Genomic DNA, 21,484 nt, shown 5'->3' with positions numbered 1-21,484 from the left:
TGTTTATGGGGTAAAGAAGAATGTATTAGAATGTCTTGGGAGCAAGGTTCATGGCTGATTCCTGGGAGAATACTCCACACAGTTAGAGCTCAATAAACATGAGTTTTTTAGATGTCACATGCATGTGGTTTAGTATACTTGAGACGATTTTTTTCCCCTTTGCCTGGGATGCATCAGCTGTTGGCTAGTAACTCTAAGAAAAGGGTATTCTTTCAGGATCTGCCAGAGCATCTTTTGTAGATCGAAAGGTAGAACTTTCCAGTTCATCCCAGCATGGACCCAGCTATGATGTATATAACCCATTCTATATGTATCAGCACGTGTCACCTGATTTGAGTCGGCGCTTTCCTCCTCATTCAGAAGCAACAAGACTGTATGGATCGGGTATGAAAAAATTTTTATGTTTTTCCTTTGTCTTTTTTTTAACAAATGTAGAAATCAAATTAAATCTAAGAGTCCGGAAGAATTGATTTGTCTTTTAAAAAACAATGTAGAAGTAAAGAGAAAATCAAGCTTCAGAAGTGATGTGATAAACATCATGACTTCTCTGTGGTATTATATCTCACATAAAAATGGAAAGATTAATGAGTTTTCTGTATTGGTAGTTCCAAGTTCCATTCTATTTGTCCTTTTTTTGAAAGAAATTTTATTTTTAGAGTTTGTATATATTTTATATAAAATCTATACATTCATAAATGCTACAAGTACTTACTATTTGTTTTCTACTCTATTCAGTGAAAATGAATTTAGAAACTAATGATGAGATTAGAAATGTAAATAAAGAAAATAGAGAATGCCTAAATGATTACAGAACTTTGCTAATTTAATATTTTAGACTCAATTATAGACCATTTTATACGTATGTGACTTGCAAAATTTTCACTATTTTTCAGGTTTTATATGTATACTGTATATATACATATACTATTTATATATTTGGCTATTTGAACCACTGAATTCAGGGTGAAGTACTGAAAGTAAAGTAGAAGTACTTAATTATTTATTTTAACGCTGTGCTAGACTATGTAATCATTAGATAGAATCGCATTCTTCAAGGACCTTGTAGTTTAGGAGGGGAACTAGAAATACAGACTAGGAATATAACAGCACATAGAATTCAATATTCATTTTTTTAGAGTACTAAGTGCTCATTAAATAGTTGAATTGCATTTAGCACAGAGGACTTATATCATTTAAATCATTCTAGGATAAAGAATTGGATAATGTAAGCAAAATGGGTGAAATCTTCCTGGTTGTTACTTGATGTGGATGTGAAAATGTGATTTGTGCTCGTTTCTGTTTCAAACAAAAGTAAAGTAATTGAAAAACCGTTTTTAAACTTCATTAGAAGGCTTTATCTCTGAAGTAGATTTGCAGATAATATTCATAAGGAATTTCCTCATGTCCCTTTGCAGTTTGTGATTTAAGGACCAACAGACTTCCCAGTTCCCCTGGACTAAGCAAGTCTATGTTTGATCTTACAAGTTCATCTCAGCGGTTCATCCAGGTAAATTGTTTATATAAATTTAATTGTATGCAATAATTTATTTTCAAGTTAAAAATTCAGATGTGTGTAATCCAGAATTACATTAGGAGCAACGTGTTATGTATCTTTTGTAGATGGATCTATTCTAATATCTAAAGAATAAACACTTGGAATTTGCCATGTGCATTATTTCAGAAAGCTCTAAAAGGCAATAGTTTCTCTCTCTTTTTTTTAATGAATCTTATTTCTCTCCTGGTTTGCACTCGGGCCATTTTGAGGAAGCTGGAAGTTAAAATGGTATAGTTAAAAGCACTTAGTGATTTAATTTTCCTTATTGAGCATAACTACTTCATTTGCAAAAATTTGTATTTCTATTGAGATGTAGAACTTTATTCATTAATATTAAGAGTGTCCCCCTATTTTTGAAATAGAGTAGAGAATTTTTTGATGTTTGAAAAATGTTTCTTTTTTTTTAGGGCTGCACTTGCAGCATATGGAAGTTCCTAGGCTAGGGCTCAGATTGGAGATGCAGCTGCTGGCCTACACTGCAGCCACAGCAACATGGGATCCGAACTGCACCTGCGACTTGCACCACAGCTTATGGCAATGCCAGATCCTTAATCCACTGAGTGAGGCCAGGAATCAAATGTGTATCCTCATGGATAATAGTTGGGTTCTTAACCCACTGCACCACAATGGGAACTCCAAAATGTTTCTTTTTTAAATACAAATGATTATTATTTAAAAATTAGAAAATAGAATCAGCAAGATAAAAGGACAAGTCCTTATATTCTTATAACTGAGGATAAAAACACTATGAAAATATTGTTATATATACCTTTGGTCTTTTTCTTTGTGAATGTACAAATGGAAATACATTCAAATGGAAATATACTCTTTTTTTATTACTCAAATGAATTTATTACATCTGTAGTTATATGATAATCATAACAATCCAATTTCTCAGGTGGAAATATATTCTTAATAATCCTCAGTTAACTTTTTGCAGATTTAATTCTTTTTTTTTCTTTTTGGCTGTGCCTGCCATGTGAAAATTCTCAGACCAGGAATCAAACCCATGCCACAGCAGCAACCTGGACCACTGCAGTGATAACAGCAAATGCTTAACCTGCCACATCACAAGGGAACTCCAAGAATTCTTAATAGCACGAGTTTTTAAACATGTATCGGAATTATTTGAAGAGCTTATTAACACACGGATTGTAGGCCTCACCCCCAGAGCTCTTGATTCAGCAGCTCTGCACTGGGGCTTGAGTTTGTATTTCTAATGTGTTCCCAGGTGATGCTGATACTGCTGGTCAGGGGAACATTTTTTTTTTTCATGATTTTAATTTTTATTTTATTTTTTGGCTTTTTAGGGCTGCATCTGCAGCATATGAAGTTTCCCAGGATAGGGGTCTAATTGGAGCTACACCTGCTGACCTACACCACAGCCACAGCAATGCCAGATCCAAGCCTCATCAGTGACCTACACCAAAGCTCATGGCAACACCATATCCTTAACCCACTGAGCGAGGCCAGGGATCGAACCTGCAACCTCATAGTTCCTGTCCTGTTTCCACTGTGCCACAATGGGAACTCCAGGGGACCATGTTTTAATAACTGCAGCTTTACAGGTTTTTAGGTTACAGGCACTTCCAAATATGGTCTCATTTTTATTAGCACTTAAGTATGAAATAATAGTAATCTCTCCCTCCTTATTACAAAAACAAACCAAAAATAGCAAAGGCTTTCCCATATATGATCTAGTAAATTAAGTATTTAAGATTTTCCTGGTAACACCGACAAAAAGCTTTTCCCCCTTAACTATCTAAAACTGGAAAATTCTGACCAGTAACACTGGCAGAATGATTGGCACTCAGTTTGATACTAGGGTGGGTATTGGGGCATAAGTTTCAGAATCCTTAAAGTTTGATATGCAACATCTGACTAAAGAAGAATTTTATTTGTAGAGACATGATTCTTTGTCCAGTGTGCCCAGTAGTTCTTCTTCAAGAAAAAATTCTCAGGGGAGTAACAGAAGCCTGGGTAAGGAGTATTCTACTTTTTTAAATTAATTTTTATTGAAATAGAAGTTGGTTTACAATGTTAATTTCTGCTGTACAGCAAAGTGATTCACTTATATATACATATATAAAAATATATATGTTTTAAAAATATTCCTTTCCATTATGGTTTATCAGAGGATACTGAATGTAGTTCTCTGTGCTATACAGTAGGACCTTGTTTTTGCTTTTGTTCCTGTTTTTCTTTTTTAGCAGCACCCAAGGCACATACAAGTTCCCAGGCCAGGGATTGAATCTGGCTACAGCTATGACCTACGCCATAGCTGTGGCAATGCAGGTTAAAAAAAAAAACAAAACTCTAGATGATTATATCTATGTTGGCAGTGTTATTTGCATTTGAATACTCAGATGGTCCATTTTTTTAGTGTGCAGGCAAAAATTCATCTTTAAAATTAAGTATCTTTTTTTTGTTTGTTTGTTTTAAAGTATTTAATGAGGGGATTTCTAGAAGCGTGCAGTGTTAAGGCCCTATCAGTGTTATTTGGGAAAGTTTTTTTTAAACTTAAATCCCTCAGATTATAATTAGGTTAAGTTTTTAAGCCATGTGCTTTTTAATAGTATATCTTCCTCTAGCACGCCAATAAAAGCATTGAAGTGTGACTTTTTTTGTTTGTTTGTTTTTGTCCTTTTTCAGGGCTGCACCCATGGCATATGGAGGGTCCCAGGCTAGGGGTCCAACTGGAGCTACAGCTGCCACCTACGGCAGAGCCACAGCAACACAGGATCCGAGCCGCATCTGCGACCTACACCACAGCTCACGGCAATGCCGGATCCTCAACCCACTGAGTGAGGCCAGGGATCAAACCTGCAACCTCATGGTTCCTAATTGGATCCGTTTCTGCTGCGCCACAACAGGAACTCCCGAAGTGTGACTTTTGTTTTAATAAACTGACAACTTTAAAAATAGTTGCAGTATTTTTTTTTTGTGCTCTTAAAATTGAGTTGTGTCAGGGAGTTCCTGTCGCAGCTCAGCTGTAATGAGCCTAACTGGTATCCATGAAGAGGTGGGTTCAATCCCTGGCCCCACTCAGTGGGTTAAGGATATGGTTTTGCTGCAAGCTGCAGTGTAGGTAGGTCAGACATGGCTGGGATCCTACATTGCTATGGCTTCAATTTGATCCCTACCCTGGGAACTTCCATATGCTACAGGTGTGGCCCTAAAAAGCAAAAAAACAAAAAAATTGAGTTGTATCAAAGCTCAGTTGGGTCGGAAGGATTGCATACTAATTTAAACATCTTTGTCTTTTTACAATTCAGATACAATTACTCTATCAGGAGATGAAAGAGATTTGGGGAGATTAAACGTGAAAGTGTTTTATAATTCTTCAGTAGAGCAGATCTGGATCACAATTTTACAGGTAAGTTAATATAGTTCATACCAACTTTTCTTACAAAATTGAATGTTTAGACTGTAAGTTGCAAATATCTGCTGTAGCTCTCTTCTGGGAAATGGGCTAATATCTTCTTTGGAATTTGGGTTCTATGGTAGTTTGCAAAAAATAATATTTGATAAAAAATTTAAAGAAAATACATCTGTAGGTATGATGGAAATATTTTTTTTTCTTTCTTTCACCTTCAAGAAGGAAATTGATATGTCTAGACCATTACATGTCAGATTATTTTAATGTAGATGAAACAGAAGTTCTCAGTAATCTAAAGTTTACTTTTATAGTCTTTAAGTCATTTCCTCAAGAAATACATCAAATATGTGTATTGTCAGAGTCCTTTATAAAACTCAAACTCTATTTTTTGTTTTTTTTAGTGCAGAGATCTAAGTTGGCCTTCTAGTTATGGAGATACTCCTACTCTTTCTATAAAAGGAATACTAACATTGCCCAAACCAGTGCATTTCAAATCTTCAGTCAAGGAAGGCTCTAGTGTAAGTGTTTGTCTTTGAACATCTTTTTATGTTTTTGTCCTGTTTGTCACTGTAACCCACATAAAGAATTAGAATAATAAAATGTTTTGTTTTGGGGAAACTACAAATTCTGTACCCCTTGCTTTTTTAAAGACAATTTTGAGCCTCAGAAATACTTGATATTTCCTTGTCTAATATTAAGGTACATTAAAAAGAAGATATTAATCACTCAAATATATACAAGGTGGGTAATATCTAAGAAAACCATTTTCTTTTCTTATATGTAAGGAATATAAGTCTCTATATTTTCATCCCTTCTCCCCCACCCCACATTGGCTTTGAGAAATAATTCCGTGGTTGCAATGACTTCCTTTTAAATACTTTCAGTTCTCATAACTAGAAGACTTATAATCCTGAATTTAGTTACAAGTTTCTAGGTTTCACTTTAAATATATCTTCATTTCTGACTTCTGATATGAGTTGAAAGATTAGTGTTTTTTTCTATGCAAATGAAAGGTATCTTCTACAAGAACATGTTGTTGAAAAGTTAGGTGATTCCCTTTACTAATAAATGTGAAAAAAATGTGCTCTCACTACTCTAGTATTCATAGATACGGAAACTTAAGTTACATACTGCTTTCTCTTTTCTCTTTTGGCTTATTAAAATTAGGAAAATTTTACAAGCACTCTAGAACATAAAACTTTCTGAAAATTATTTTGACAATACACATTAAAACCTTAAAATAAGAGTATCATACTAATCTTAATAATAAGATTATTATTATTGAATAAGTCGGAAAGAGAAAGACAAATAGATGCTGTCACATAGGTGGAATCTAAAATACAATACAATGAACTTATTTACAAAATAGAACAAACATAGAAAACAAATTTATGATTACTAAAGGGGAAAAGGGGTGGGGGAGGGATAAATTAGTAGGAGTTAGGGATCAGCAGGCACAATCTAAATAAAATAGATGAACAACAAGGTCCTACTGTGTAGCACAGGGAACTATATTTAGTCACTTGTGATGGACCATGATGGAGGATAATGTGAGAAAAAGGATGTATGTGTGACTGGGTCACTTTGCTGTACAGTAGCAAATTGACAGAACACTGTAAACCAACTATAATGGAAAAAATAAAAATCATTAAAAAATATTTTATGTTAGATTAAGAAAAAAGGAAAATAAATCTTAAAATATTTATGCTTTTTAACATAGTATTTCTACCTGCAATTTATTTCGTAGAAATTATCTAAAATGCAAACAGTATATCTATTGAGTTTTATTGGCAGTTTTGGTCATAGGGTAAAAGCTGAAAACTATCTAAATATTTCCCATAGGGGAATTGTTGAAAAAAACTCATGGTATACCATGTGTATGTGTTTCCTATGGTTTCTGTAACAAAGTATCACAAACCGGGTAGCTTAGAACAACAAATATTTCTCTCTCACAGTTTTGGAGAAAGTCTGAAATCAAGGTGTCAGCAGGTGATCAGGTGTTGTTTCCTTCTCTACGGGAGAATCTGTTCCATCTGTTCCACGCCTCCCCCCACCCAGCTTCTGGTGATGGCCAGCAATCCCTGGTATCCCTTGGCTTCACACACATGGACATATGTCTTTCATCTACATGTGTCTCTGTGTCTTCACTTGGCTTTCTTCTTATAAGGACACCAGTCAGACTGGATTAGGAGTCTACTGCCTCCAGTATAACCTTATCTTCACTTCACAAATTACATCTTCAATAACGCTGTTTCCAAATAACTCCACATTCTGAGATACTGGGGGTTAGGACTTCAAGAACACATCTTTGCAGGGGGGACACAGTTCAAACCATAACACACCATGTAATAGAATACTAGGCAGCCGTGAAAAATGATGTTTAGGAAAAGTTTTTAAGAACATAGAAAAATATTCTTAGTAAATAAAAAGGCAGAAATCAAAATTGATGTATAAATGTTAGAATCTCACTTTAGAAAAATATGAGTTATAGAAAGTCTATATATAGAAGAGATCTTAACCCTGGTTATAATCTTGACAGTCATAGAGGAATGCTTCTTGAATTAAACAGTTTCACTTTTTGATTTTCAAATAAAACTGACTTAGGAAGAGTTAGAGGAAAATGTTCTCATGTTAAAACTTGTATGGACGGAGTTCCTGGGTTAAGGATCTGGCTCTGTCACTGCCGAGGCATGAGTTTGATTCCCAGCCTTGCGCAGTGGGTGAAGGATCTGGTGTTGCTGCAGTTGTGGTGTAGGTCACAGCTGTGGCTTAGATTCCATTCCTGGCTTGGGAACTTCTGTATGCTGTGGGTGTGGTCAAAAAACCCCCCAAAAAGCTTGCCTGGAATCTTGAAAAATTATTATTTATCAGGTTGTTTAGGAGATCCTGTTATTGCAAAGTGTGAGAAGTAAACCAACACACTTGCTTCATTTGTAAGCTCACTGTATCTGAACTTAAAAATTAAGCATTTTATGTATACTGTTTTGTTGGTGTGATCCTGTCTGTGGCTTGAGACTGAAATAAAAAGATGGCTCAGGTGGTTGGGAATTTCTCAGAAACGCAATGCTGACTATGCAGGCATAAATGATTACAACAAAAGTGAATATTTTCACACAGTATCTAAAATATTGATGTTAGTTACCCAGTAACCTGTCTTTTCAAAAGGTAAAAAAAAAAAAAAAAAAACGCCTTTTAAAAAGGATACACTAAAGTTGGAAAGAAGGAGGTTTATAAGCAGAAAATGGTCTAGTGTCAAGATGATGTTAGCTCGTGCTAAGCCAAGTTTTTAGAAATATTAAAAAGGAACAAAAAGAACATTTGGAAATAGTCTGGGCATGGAAAACACTGACTTGCTGCCTGGAGTGAACGATTCTAAGAGAAGGTGGGTCTTTAAACTCACATTTTCCTTTGTCTTCTCTGTCAAGGAGACAGATTTTCAGCTTGAAAAGAGTAGAACAAACATCACTAAAAGAGAAATCAAACCCCAAATTATATGGGAAGAACAATAGGCAAATAATAACTCCTTTAAAGAAATAAGTCACATTTCTTAACATAAGCAAGTTAGATTCTGCACACTGAGAGGGCTTGCTTGGGATGCCTGAAACACTCCTTAGCTGTTGGAGGCTGTGTTGAAGAGCAGAAAGATGCCCCAGAACCAAAGATGGAGAACACCTAATTTTCAAAAAGGGAAAAAGCTGTATTTTGGTGAACTTGGTGTTGATATCAACTAAATTCTTGACTAATTTTTTGAAATTAAAAAGGGAAGTATCCAGAATACATTTTGGAAAATCAAGTTGTGGCCACTGTCACTTTTATTTTCATTTAAAAAAAATGTTTTTTGGTGTAATAACATCAAATTTCCCTTTCCTCGATTATAAAATTATTTTGTTTATTTGGTATTGGCATATGACCCTTCTTTCAGTCATTCTACTTATGTATTTCGTATTTTCCTGATTTTTATTTTAGAATATTGAATTTATGGAGACTTTCGTATTTGCTATTAAACTCCAAAATCTACAAACTGTACGACTTGTGTTTAAGATTCAAACTCAGACTCCCAGGAAGAAAACTATTGGAGAATGCTCGCTATCACTCAGAACTCTTAGCACACAGGAAATGGATTACTCTCTGGATATATCACCACCTTCAAAAATTTCTGTAAGTAGTATAATATATGTTAAAGTATTTCACACTTTTAGGCTTATTTGGTGGGTGAATTTTTGTTTGTTGGAGTGTAACTTAAACACTCTAGAATATAGTAAAGGATCAGGAAGCTTCTCTAGAAGCAATAATAATGTAAAAGTGTAATAATGTCATCATTTAATGATTTTTTAAAAAAAATTGATAAAATGTTAACGCAGCCCCCTTTAAATAACCTTAGGGTTTTCCTTATTCTAGTAAATATTTAACTAATGTTTCATACTTAAAGGTAAAAGAACCCTAAGTATGAATAATTTTAAATAATTATTTAATTTTTTAGTAATAGCTGATACTGCTAATTTTTTTAGTAGCTGATAACTTAGGAAAAGCAAGAAAAACTCTTAACTCCAAACTCAGTGAGAGATTGTCTTAAAATAGATAAGGAAATTTTAGTTGTAAGTATTGTAAGTGCTATATCTGTCCATGAATTGGGTAGAACGGAGGATCTTACAGTTGGTTTTTTTGTAAAGAACTTGATTATCCAGAGTGTTGACTGGTTTTTGAGACCTTATAATTTTATGCCAAGTGCCGGGGATACAAAGATGGATGGCTTGAAAGAAGGGCTTTCAGGCTATATTGGATCAGAGAATTTATATTGCAAGTGTGAATGTCTCATATTTTTGGCTAAAAGCAAAAATAATATACTTTGTTTCCTGTGTTGAGGAGAAAAATTGATAATTCTGTGACATTGAAAGAGCAGGACTTACATACCTATCCTTTATACAGACAACTATTTCATCATGAACAGCAGAACTTTCATGTAGAGCTAATAATTTCCTTAGTACAAAAATTTTTTACCTTAACAAATGGTAATGTAAATATGTACTTGGTAACTCAAATTTCTGTGTTGAATAATGTCAGCCTGCAGAAATGGCTGACGCTTGGGGAAACTTACCATACCACTGACCTGGTCCTGAGTGATTTAATGCTCATACCACACTTAGGAGCTCGCTGCTCTTGTTAATTGCTGTCATGGAGCCCAAGACCGCTTCTAGGTTGCCTGAGTTCATACAGCCACTTGTTGGGGAATCAGGATTTGAATAGAAGCATTCTGATTCCAGAGCCAGCATTCTTAACTCTACCATGTTGACAAAAATAATCCATAAACAATCTATAATAGGAATAGCAAAGAGTTTTATTTGAGCCAAACTGAGGACTATAGCTCAGAAAACAGCCTCTCTGAGGAACTGCTCCTGAGAAACATGGTTTTCAGTGTAGTTAGTTTTCCATCTTATCAGAACAAAGAATAAACAAATCAGAGATTCATTCCTTCATGGTTTCAAAAAAAAAAAAAGGCCAGCATGTACACAGTGAGTCAGTATGGCCTTGACAGCTGGGAAGGGAGTCTTATCATTGAAAGGGTACCAGCATTGGCATCCCAGGAAGGGAGACATTTAATCTTTATTTTTAACGTGGGCATTCTCTACTTCTGATCAGTGTGCCGTTTTCTTTAATAATTAAAACAGATGTACAATGCACATTTGATAGGTCACAAGTATGCTATTTTAATTAGCATAAAATTTGAGCTAACTCATGTATAAGCCAGAATGACTTCCCCATACCTCAATATATGAAAATATCTTTTATCAACCTTGTATTGTCCCCCTAAGAAGATATTCTTAAACATCACTAGATCATGGATTTCTCTAATTATATTTAACATTTCATCTTCAACAAGCATTCCAGGAAGGCCAAAAAATTTTTCTTTAAAAAGATGATACATTATTTAGGAATGGAGATCCTGTCTTTTATCTTCCACAGTTTTATGCTCATTAAAAATGCACTTAAGGGGAGTTCCCGTCGTGGTGCAGTGGTTAACGAATCCGACTAGGAACCATGAGGTTGCGGGTTCGATCCCTGCCCTTGCTCAGTGGGTTAACGATCCGGCGTTGCCGTGAGCTGTGGTGTAGGTCGCAGACGCGGCTCGGATCCCGCGTTGCTGTGGCTCTGGTGTAGGCCAGTAGCTACAGCTCCGATTCGACCCCTAGCCTGGGAACCTCCATATGCCGCGAAAGCGGCCCAAGAAAATAGCAAAAAGACAAAAAAAAAAAAAAAAATGCACTTAAGGGAGTCCTGCTGTGGCTCAGTGGAAATGAATCCGACTAGGATCCATGAGGACTTGGGTTCAATCCCTGGCCTCGCTCATTGGGTTAAGGATCCGGCATTGCCATGAGCTGTGATGTAGGTTGCAGATGTGGCTTGGATCCCACGTTGCCGTGGCTGTGGTGTAGGCTGGCAGCTATAGCTCTGATTAGACCTGCAGCCTTGAACTTCCATTTGCTGCTTGTGACCCTAAAAATACAAAAACCAAAAAACAAAAAGAAAAAGAAAAAAATGTACTTAATATATATCTCCTAATAGATTAGATTTTTAATTTTTTGATTATTACCAGATTGAAAACTACTTAAAATAGTTTTTCATGATCTGAATTAATATATTGGAATACAAATTGGCTTTGTGAAATAACCTTGGCAAGTAAGAAATGGTACGCCCACTGCCAAATGCTGCTGCTCTCCTTTATGAGAGTAAACTCTACAACTATGTAACACTGAAAGAAGTTTTGCCATCTTTAGATGGTTTCATAAGTGTTATTATATTGTGGAAAATAATGAAATAATGAAAATAATGAGAAAATGTTATACATGTTTCCTTTGTGTTTTGTAAACAATAAGTAGCTATTTTTTAAATGTATTCTTAAAAATGCCAAGGACAGCAACATTTTTTTTTAATCGGTAAATGTGTTGCTTTATGACTACCAAATTAGTTCATGTAAAAAGATTTATTAATCCATTCGTACTCTGATTAAAAGCAAAGCCAGTACATTGAATTATTTATTAGAATTCAGCATTTATTGCCAAAGTAGACAACTTTTATCATCATTTTAGATTTTTCAAGTTGGATGGAGTCTAACTTCAGCAGTTGATTTTATACTTAAGTGATTGATTCACTTTTCACTTTGTATCTCTTGATTTCTTAAGGCATGACCAATTCTTAAAAGTTATTTATTTAAGACTAGTACCTTTTTATTGTTTTTTTTAAATTAAAAATTTGGGGAGGGGGCTGTACCCATGTCTGTAGAGTTCCTGGGCCACGGATCAAACCCATGCTACAGCAGTGACCTGAGCCACAGCGGATCCTTAGCCTGCTGCTCTACCAGGGAACTCCAAGGCATGATCAATTTTAAAACACAGAATATTCTGTGAACAGGAATTCCTGTTGCAGTGTAGCGGCAGCGAATTTGACTAGTATCCATGAGGATGTGGGTTCCCTCCCTGGCCTCGCTCAGTGGGTTGGGGATGTGGCATTGCCATGAGCTGTGGTGTAGGTCACAGACATGGCTCGGATCCTGCATTGCTGTGGCTGTGGCATAGGCTGGCAGTTGTAGCTCCAATTCGACCCCTAGCCTGGGAACTTCCATTTGCTGCAGGTGCAGCCCTTAAAAAAAAAAAAAAAAAAAAAAAAGGAATATTTTGTGAACAAAATACCTCAGATTCAATGGCGTGTACATAAAAAGGTTCTTCTTTTAATAATCCATGTGCCAATTATCATAGAATACTGGGTGCTTATCAAATATAAAACTCTTCATGAAGTATCAGTCGTTCTGTAGCTTTGTTGGAATCAGTACTCGCAAAGATTTTTGGGTCTGTCTACGCTGTGCCCTAGTGAGATCTGTTAACATTATGTTCTTTCTTTAATCCCATACTTACTCTTTTCAACATGTGAATAATAATATTTTTCGTGTTTGGACGACGTTATGTTTCTCTCTTTTATTTTTCACTCCAAGGACCTTGGAATTTACGTACATAATTTGGCTTGTGTGAGACAGATGACTAACTTACTTCTGCTGTTAGGCAGCAGTACTAAAGAGCACATTTTAACTTTTTCCCCTTTCTAAATCTCCTTCATTTTATTGTTTGCCTCAGGTTTTCTTTGACCTTTTCCTTGTAACTTACCACCCCATCACTTTCACTAGCTTCCTTCTTGTCAACTCTTGTCTTTGGCTTGCTTCCATTTAGCATAGTAAGTCAGCTCTTAATCCACAGATCTGTACATTGTAGTAATCCCTTGTCTTCTAATTTGGGTAGCACTACCTCTGATCTCTATAACTGGAAAAATTGATGCTGTTTTTCATAGATAACACTTTTTATCATATTTCCTATGTTCTGAACAAATAATTCAATTGACTATGTTTAAGTGTTTTGAAGATGTGCTCTCTTGGTGTTTATTTTAGTGACATTTTCTTTAGTAAAATTGCTTAGAAATTTGTTTTTAATTGAAATTGTCTTTGGTCTCCCTGATTTTGAAGGATCAGCGTATGTGTAACTTAACGCTATCAGAATTCATGAAACTAAGTAATAAGTGCCTCATATCGACAGAATCCCTATAACACTTAGCTTGGTGTGTCAGTAAAAAGCAATGATTAAAACATTTCTAATCTTAGTCTTGATTTTTTTTTTTTTACCAAATCACACGCTTTTAATATGCAGGTTTGCCATGCAGAACTTGAATTGGGGACTTGTTTTCAAGCGGTAAATAGCAGAATTCAGTTACAAATTCTTGAGGCACAATACCTTCCAAGCTCATCAACACCCCTGACTTTGAGTAAGTATGTCAGTGGTTCAAAGTGGAATCTTCAGAAAATACTTGTAAAAGACAGTTGTTTCCTACATTTCCTACAATGGAGATTAAAATCTTACTTTTATTATTTAACTTAAATACTTACCTTTTAGCTTAAAATTACTTTATTGGATTTCAAATTTTAGCCATTGCATCTACTTTAATCCAGTGGTCTCTTGATTCTTATCCAATTGTGACCTCTCTGTGTTTGATGCTGTCCTTTATTTAGCTCATTAATTAATACAGGTTGATTGTCCAGAGAACTGTCAGATACGTCTCATCAGCCTGGATAATTTATCCTCTCCCTAGGTCTATGCCCTTTTGTAGATACTCTCTAACTAGAAACTTAACTGTAAAAAACAAAATAAGAGTTCCCGTCATGATGCAGCAGAAACAAATCCAACTAGGAACCATGAGGTTGTGGGCTTGATCCCTGGCCTCGCTTGGTGAGTTAAAGATCTGACGTTGCTGTGAGCTGTGGTGTAAGTTGCAGACACGGCTTGGATCTGGCATTGCTGTGGCTGTGGTATAGGCCGACAGGCAACTGTAGCTCCAATTAGACCCCTAGCCCAAGAACCTCCATATGTTGCTAGTGTGGCCCTAAAAGGCAAAAAGCAAAAAAAAAACCCAAAACCAAACCAAACCAAACAAAACAAAAAAACAAAACAAACAAACCCCCCCCCAAAAAAAACAGAAAATGTCAAATACAAGCCTTGAAGCTTTTTCTGCCTTCTGTCTTTGAGTATAGCCAGGGATTCTGATATTTTGATTGTCTAGGCATGGTTCACATGGCTGCCTCTAGAGCTGAAGGTTTGAGGTCAATCCTACCTACAGGGCTAAGAGTAGGGTAAGAGTGTTCCTTTTTCCTGCTAGAAGAAGAGAAAATATCTGGAGACAGGCAGAAACAAAGGATGTCCACTATAACTACAAAGACTGGAAATAAATACAACCGAGCCCTCAATACAAGAAGCTAGAAAAACAATAGCAAACACAAAGGAAAGTAGAAGTAGGAATTAAAGCTAAAGTTAAAGTTTTTAAGTATGGAGACCACAAAACACAAAATGAAGAAAACCAAATGTTAAAGTAGGTAAACCTATAGTACTCTGGATCAGGCAAAAATAAATAAATCATGAACAAGGAAGAGAATGTAATTTCAGATTCAGAAGTGGTTCAGAAATAAATAAGAATACGATCTGTAATTATGCCAGTTTATTTGAACATCTATGTAAAATGTTTTATAAGCAAAAAATTGTTGAAATTCACTTCAGAAGAGGGAGAAATCTGAATAGAACAATAACCATGTTAAAGTAGCTACGAACTGCCTCTAATCAAAACAGCGGCCAAGACGATTTTACTGGCAGATTCTACCAAACTTTCCAGGAACACGTATTTCCTATTCTATATAAGCTGTTCCACAGCATGAAAAAAAAAAATATGAAAAAAGAAACTTGATGAGATCAGTACATTCTTGGTATCAAAACAAAGGATAGCATACACAACAAACAGCTATGGGTTCCTCTCTCTTATGTAGACAGATGAAAAAAACCATAAAATAAAAAGCAAATGAAGTCTAAGTTGGCATCAAAAGAATAAACTACCAGGACTATATAGGGTTAATTCTAGGAAGAGAGGATAAAAGTAAAAATCTATGAATGTAATTTATTTTAGTAACAGGGCGTCTTCCTTTAATCAAAACTGCTCCTCAGGATTACCAGTGATCTCTGCTTTATAAATAATGGTCGGTCTCGGTTCTCACTCTGTGGCTCCCTCCTTTCCGAAAGCTCTCTCCTCACTTCCTTGCTGTCCGACAGTCCCAGCTTTATACCATCACTTCTCAAATAGATCGCTTTCTGCTTGAGTTGTGAGCACCATGTGTTAGAGCGGAGAGTAGGCTTAGGTGAAAAGCTGTATAAACTTGCACTCTATTTAGTGCAGTCCCGATCTTTTAGGAGTTGACGCTCCTCCAGTTTCTTTCTGCTTTTAGTCAGTGTTTAGTGTCTTGATCAATTGTTTTTAACATTTTCCCCAGAGTTGGTGATCGTCATCTATGAGAAGGTCAGTTTACACAAGCTACTCTGCCATTACTGGAGGGTTTGCGTCTCAAATTTATTTAAAGGATAGATTTTCCCTAGGGGGCATATGTTTAACTTCTAGAGTCTCAAGCAAGCAAAGGACTTTATCTATATAAATTTGTAGATAAATTCCTCTAGCTCTCCAAAGAGTGGGCACCTCTCTTTTGTGTAATCCTTTTCGGTGTGTGCTCCTTTGCTGCTGATGGTTTTTTGTAATTACAATTCCAGTCTTTAATGGCATTCAGGTTAGAGGAAGATTACATTCATTTGAGGTTATAGTAGTTATCTGTAAAGTATGGTAATAATTATAAAGTTTACTAGAGGTGTTTTCTCTTTGAAAGCTCATCAGATCTTTATTTATATTTTTATAACATAATATATGGATGTATATGGCATTTACAATTTTTATATAGCAAGATTTCTCATTCTTTAGGTTTTTTTGTGAAGGTGGCAATGTTTAGCTCGGGAGAGTTGATTTATAAGAAGAAGACACGGTTACTGAAAGCCTCCAGTGGAAGAGTAAAGTGGGGAGAGACTATGATTTTTCCACTTATACAGAATGAAAAAGAAATTATTTTTCTCGTTAAGCTTTACAGCCGAAGCTCTGTAGGAAGAAGACACTTTGTGGGGCAGGTTAGTAAGGAATTTTTGTCTCGCATTCTTTCCTTGCATTTTTTATGCATTTAAGCAGCTGGATAACATTGAAATAGGATAGACTTCTTCAGCATCATAAATTAAAATTCAGTGGTACCACAAAAATCAAATTTTGTCAGACTTTTTGCTTTAATAGAAAAATATTTGGAATTTCTGAACAATCTATTTCTTATCTTTTTTTTCAGTCTTTTGTCTTTTTAGGGCCGTACCCGTGGCATGTGGAGGTTCACAGGCTAGGGGTCTAATTGGAGCTACAGCTGCTGGCCTACACCAGAGCCACAGCAACGCCAGATTCTGCAATCTACACCACAGCTCATGGCAACGCCGGATCCTTAACCCACTTAGTAAGGCCAGGGATCAAACCCGCAACCACATGGTTCCTAGTCAGATTCGTTTCTGCTGCGCCACGATGGGAACTCCAGGCTTCTTATCTTTTTTTTTTGAGCTTTTAAACTTTAAAAACGATAAGAAAGATCAGTTTTTCAGTACTTCTGACTTGTATTTCAATCAAAATTTTTAAGGCTGCTAATATCCAACTTAACTTTATTCTAGGTTATGTTCAATTTAATATTTAACTCTGTATCCTGTTAGCTGAATTGTGTTAGATTTAAATTCCTAGAAAACATCAATTTTAAGTGGTTGTGATATTATCTAGTCAATATTGGTGACCAGATATTTAAAAATTCTTAGTAATTTGTTTAAGACGACATGATACTTGCTTCCTTACCAATCCTGTAGTTCTTTTCTTTTCTCTTAGTGGGTTAATGGTAGCTGTACATTATCTTTTACCTTAATTACAATTGTTTGGCTCACATTTAAATTCCCAAATCTGTATTTTTGGTTTAAAAGCTTCTTCCTGACAAGTTGTTATTAATAGTCTACATGAAATCTTCATCTTATTTGTGAATTTTCAAAGATTGATATTAATTCTCATTTACTATATTCTAACTAAAATATTTGTTAAAATAGTATAATTTTGTTGCTCTTCATTTATTCTTATATGGAATAAAGTTTGACTCAAGAATTCATCTTTTTTTTTTTTTTTTTGTCTTTTGTTGTTGTTGTTGCTATTTCTTGGGCCGCTCCCTCGGCATATGGAGGTTCCCAGGCTAGGGGTCGAATCGGAGCTGTAGCCACCAGCCTACGCCAGAGCCACAGCAACGCGGGATCCAAGCCGCGTCTGCAACCTACACCACAGCTCACGGCAACGCCGGATCGTTAACCCACTGAGCAAGGGCAGGGACCGCAACCTCATGGTTCCTAGTCGGATTCGTTAACCACTGCGCCACGACGGGAACTCCCAAGAATTCATCTATTTAGCATGCTTTTCAAAGTTGTGAGGCCAATGATGTGAATTCAGTTAAAGTTTTCCTATATCATCAAGCCTCAGCTAATGTATGAACAGAAGAGGAGATTTTCTTGATAACCAGTGATTTTCAAGATACATTTTTTTGGTGATTCCACCTTCTTGGTTGAGGTTTTAGTTGATAATAATTGTGGCAAAGTTCCTGTTAGTCAACTGTTCCCTCTGGCTTCTCTGGTAGCCTCAAGGAGCCACCATGAGTGGGGTCAAGGTTTCTCACTCTGTATCAGCAAAAGCACTCCCATGTTATCTGTTTTATGTATTGGGGTTCTTCGTAAGATTTTATTTGAAGGAAACGTTCTGTAGACCACGAAATTAAGAATAAAAAATGAAAACCAAACCTTTTTTGAGTGGCCTGTTCCAATTTCTTTATTTAAAAGAATTAGAAACTGAGTCTCAAAGAAATTAACTCCCAAGTAACAGCATTAGTGCTATAGCTTAGCTCGAGCTGAGTTGAGAATTCAGGTTTTGTGTTTCCTGGTTTATCTTGCCTTGCCACAATGATATGTAACCATTGTGTTATCTTATATTTGCGTAATGCTTTACGGTTTTCCCAAGTTCATTCCCAGTTCATCTATTATCTAAAGTTACTTAAATGGGAGTTCCCATCATGGCTCAGCGGAAAGGAATCTGGCTAACATCCATGAGGATGCAGGTTCAATCCCCGGCCTTGCTCAGTGGGTCAAGGATCCAGCGTTGCTGTGGCATAGGCAGGCAGCTGCAGCTCCAATTTGACCCCTAGCCTGGGAACCTCCATATGATGAGGGTGCAGCCCTAAAAAAAAAAAAAATCACCTCAGTTACCATTATTGTGTTACCTGACATGATTGTACTGTTCCTTTACAGATTTGGATAAGTGAAGACAGCAATAACATTGAAGCAGTGAACCAGTGGAAAGAGACAATTACGAATCCAGAAAAGGTTGTCATCAAGTGGCACAAATTAAATCCATCTTGAAGACTTTGCGCATTCAATTGGTGATGAACTTGATATTCTTTTAGAAGACTTACAATTTCAGTTTGCTGCCAACTGAGAAGAGACAAATCAGTACATTCGTCAATTTATTTATGGAGGCCATACCTACAATATATAATGAATCTATATAGAAAACTAAACTTGATTTTAAAAAATGGGATGAATTATAGCAGATAGCCAAAATAATGGAAACGTTTTAAAGCCTTAGCAAAATAGACAATAAAAAAGATGGATAATATTACTAGGGCAACTGAATGAATTATAAAATCAAAGAGAATATCAACTGTAGATAGTTACTACCATGTTATGTTTGTGGGTTTTTTTTTTTTTAAAGCTTTGCCTAGATATTTCAAAAGCCAGTGTGTGCAATCTCCGTTAGAAATTTAGAAGGCTTTACCACTGCTTCACTGCTAGTTATTGTTGATTAGGTCCTAACTCCACTGTTTACCCTCTTCATACGTATTTTCCCTCAGAAAGCAAAAACGAATTGAACCACTTCAACTTCTCTGTGTTTGGGAAAAGTTTGTGCCCCACGTTTATCATTTCTTACCCGTAGGGTATCACATTGGCCCTTTGTAACTATTGATCTCCAAGAAACTTCAGGTAAAGAAAAATACATTTTGGCACGAATAAATGAAAACATCAGAAGGTTGAAGTTTAATTGGAAAAACCTGGTTTACACACGTTTTGCTGTGTTTTCCTCCTTCATGTCCTTTTTTGTTTCAACTGGAGTTGAAATGAGATCGTCATCCAGAGGGCTCATCCTAATTAGCAGAATTGAGTGAGCTTAAATAGCAAATCCAATGTTTTATGATAAACACTTCCTTGTTTTTAGTTTTTAAAATACAAATTACTTGACCTGTAATTCACAGCATTATGATATTTCCCCATGTTTTTACAATAATCATATAAGCAAACATTATGTAGCAGATATTTTCTGTTGCAGTTTCTCTAAGGTACTCACTGTAACTCAATATGCAGGGATAACTTCCGTGTAGTTGGTGATACAAGCGCTGGCCAAGAAGCAGAATTGTTTTGGAGAAACAAATAACACCTTCCCGAGCTTGGAAGATATGACTTTGTTTTTGCCGATAGGAAGCCTAAGTGCTTTTATATTCCATTTTTCTTTCTCTTTTACCTTGTCCCACACGTGCCAAGAGATAAATGGTGATAATTGTAAACCGGAAGTATACTTTGCTGTAATGTAAGCATGCCCTTCTCATTCTAAGTCTTATGTTCTGTGTATCTCATTGTGATTTCCCCAAATCAACACTAATTCCCCTTTTCCTACAACCTCCTCAAGCTACAAAATGTGCATACTTTACATGTCTTTTGCTTATGCTGCCTAGAGTTTATGGTGTACAGGTGATGTTGACAGGTACTCTCTGGCACTGCATTTTGAAGTAATTTTTTTTTGATTGTGAAAAATGGCATATTGGTGAGTACTCACGTGGACTTTTAAGAGAAATTACCTTGTGTGGTAGTTTTTTGAATCTTTGAGACAAACTATTCAAAAGAATTTTTAAAAAATAGACTATTGTAAGGAGCAATTTTAGATTCGTAGCAAAATTGAGAGGAAGGCACAGAGTTCCTATATACCCTCTACCCACATTTGCACAGTCTCTCTACTCTCAACATCTTGGACCATAGTGGTATGTTTGTTGAAATCAATGCACCTTCATTGATACATCATCACCCAAAGTCCGTAGTTTATATTAGGGTTCACTCTTGATGTTATACAGTCTATGAGTTTTGACAAATACATAAATGATGTATATCTACCACTCTTGTATCATCCAGAGTAGTTTCCCTGCCTTAAAAATCCTCTGCAAATAAAACCATTTTAAAAGCTACCAAAGAAGTAAGTATATTGGGTTTTAGATGATAAGTGACAGTTTATTATTTTAAATGACCTAGAATTTTATTTGAGCAGCTTTTTTTTTTTGGTTCTATTAATGTTTTTAATCCCTACATTTATTATGTGTAGTTATGTATTTATCTCTATTTAATTTTCAATATTTTTTGCAATATATGTATAGTGTATAATTTGAAGGAAAACTGTGACTTCTTGGTTTGTTTTATTTCTTAGAATCCTAGGTAAATAAAACAATATAAAGACAACCTTCTCAATTCAAAGATATCAGTTCGAAAAGTAGGATTAAGACCTCCAATATTTTAATTAGTGTTTACTTAAGCCTTTTTCAGGTGAAGAAGTACTGAATATAGGTGATACTCTTGTTGTTTTTTCAAACTTTTACATGGAAATATAAAAAGAAACATGCTCTTCTGTAAATAGCTACTAATATTATGGGAAAAACATTAGAAACTGGTAATAAAAAAATGAGCAACAATGCAAAAAAATCATTTCTCTTTGTATTTACTTAGCATTTCTTGACCTTTACCCACTTTTAACAGTGAGAGGGAACCAAAGTGATATGGAGTGACCGGAGAAAGCCATGGAAGGATTCACACTGATGGCTGATAGTTTGCATAGTGCTAATCCCTCACAGTGTATTTGTTTATAAGTCTTCAGATTAATATATTTAAATAGCTGCAGTCCATATAAAAAAATAACATCGCTGTTTGGCTTTCATTTGGTTTTGCAGGAATTTTTTTTTTTTTTTTCTTTTTAGGGCCTCACCCACACCATATGGAGGTTTCCAGGCCAGG

At 35.7% G+C, this 21,484-nt stretch overlaps 1 protein-coding gene across 9 annotated transcripts in view; it reads left to right on the top strand.

Moving 5' to 3' along the window:
- The window catches only part of TC2N (tandem C2 domains, nuclear), a 51,443-nt gene extending 30,268 nt beyond the window's left edge, over window positions 1-21,175 (top strand). For 3 of the 9 annotated variants that reach the window (XM_005656445.4, XM_084970050.1, XM_001928983.7), the window contains exons 4-12: window positions 217-384; window positions 1,416-1,507; window positions 3,460-3,535; window positions 4,831-4,931; window positions 5,336-5,452; window positions 8,901-9,092; window positions 13,622-13,736; window positions 16,257-16,456; window positions 18,686-21,175. In XM_005656445.4, coding sequence (XP_005656502.1) covers window positions 217-384; window positions 1,416-1,507; window positions 3,460-3,535; window positions 4,831-4,931; window positions 5,336-5,452; window positions 8,901-9,092; window positions 13,622-13,736; window positions 16,257-16,456; window positions 18,686-18,796 — 1,172 coding nt within the window. In that variant the 3' untranslated portion in view covers window positions 18,797-21,175. The remainder of the gene's footprint in view (window positions 1-216; window positions 385-1,415; window positions 1,508-3,459; window positions 3,536-4,830; window positions 4,932-5,335; window positions 5,453-8,900; window positions 9,093-13,621; window positions 13,737-16,256; window positions 16,457-18,685) is intronic. The other 6 variants (XM_084970046.1, XM_084970047.1, XM_084970049.1 and 3 more) reach the window with 3 other exon arrangements.
- The last annotated feature ends 309 nt before the right edge of the window (window positions 21,176-21,484 follow it).

This window comes from Sus scrofa, chromosome 7 (genome assembly GCF_054392235.1).
Source record: "Sus scrofa isolate SSC_HxYL_T2T_F1_AM1 chromosome 7, Sscrofa_HxYL_maternal_Yorkshire_Landrace_v2.0, whole genome shotgun sequence".
Classification (NCBI taxonomy): domain Eukaryota; kingdom Metazoa; phylum Chordata; class Mammalia; order Artiodactyla; family Suidae; genus Sus; species Sus scrofa.
Note: the sequence above shows the minus strand (reverse complement) of the source record. Positions and strands in the feature narration are given on the sequence as shown.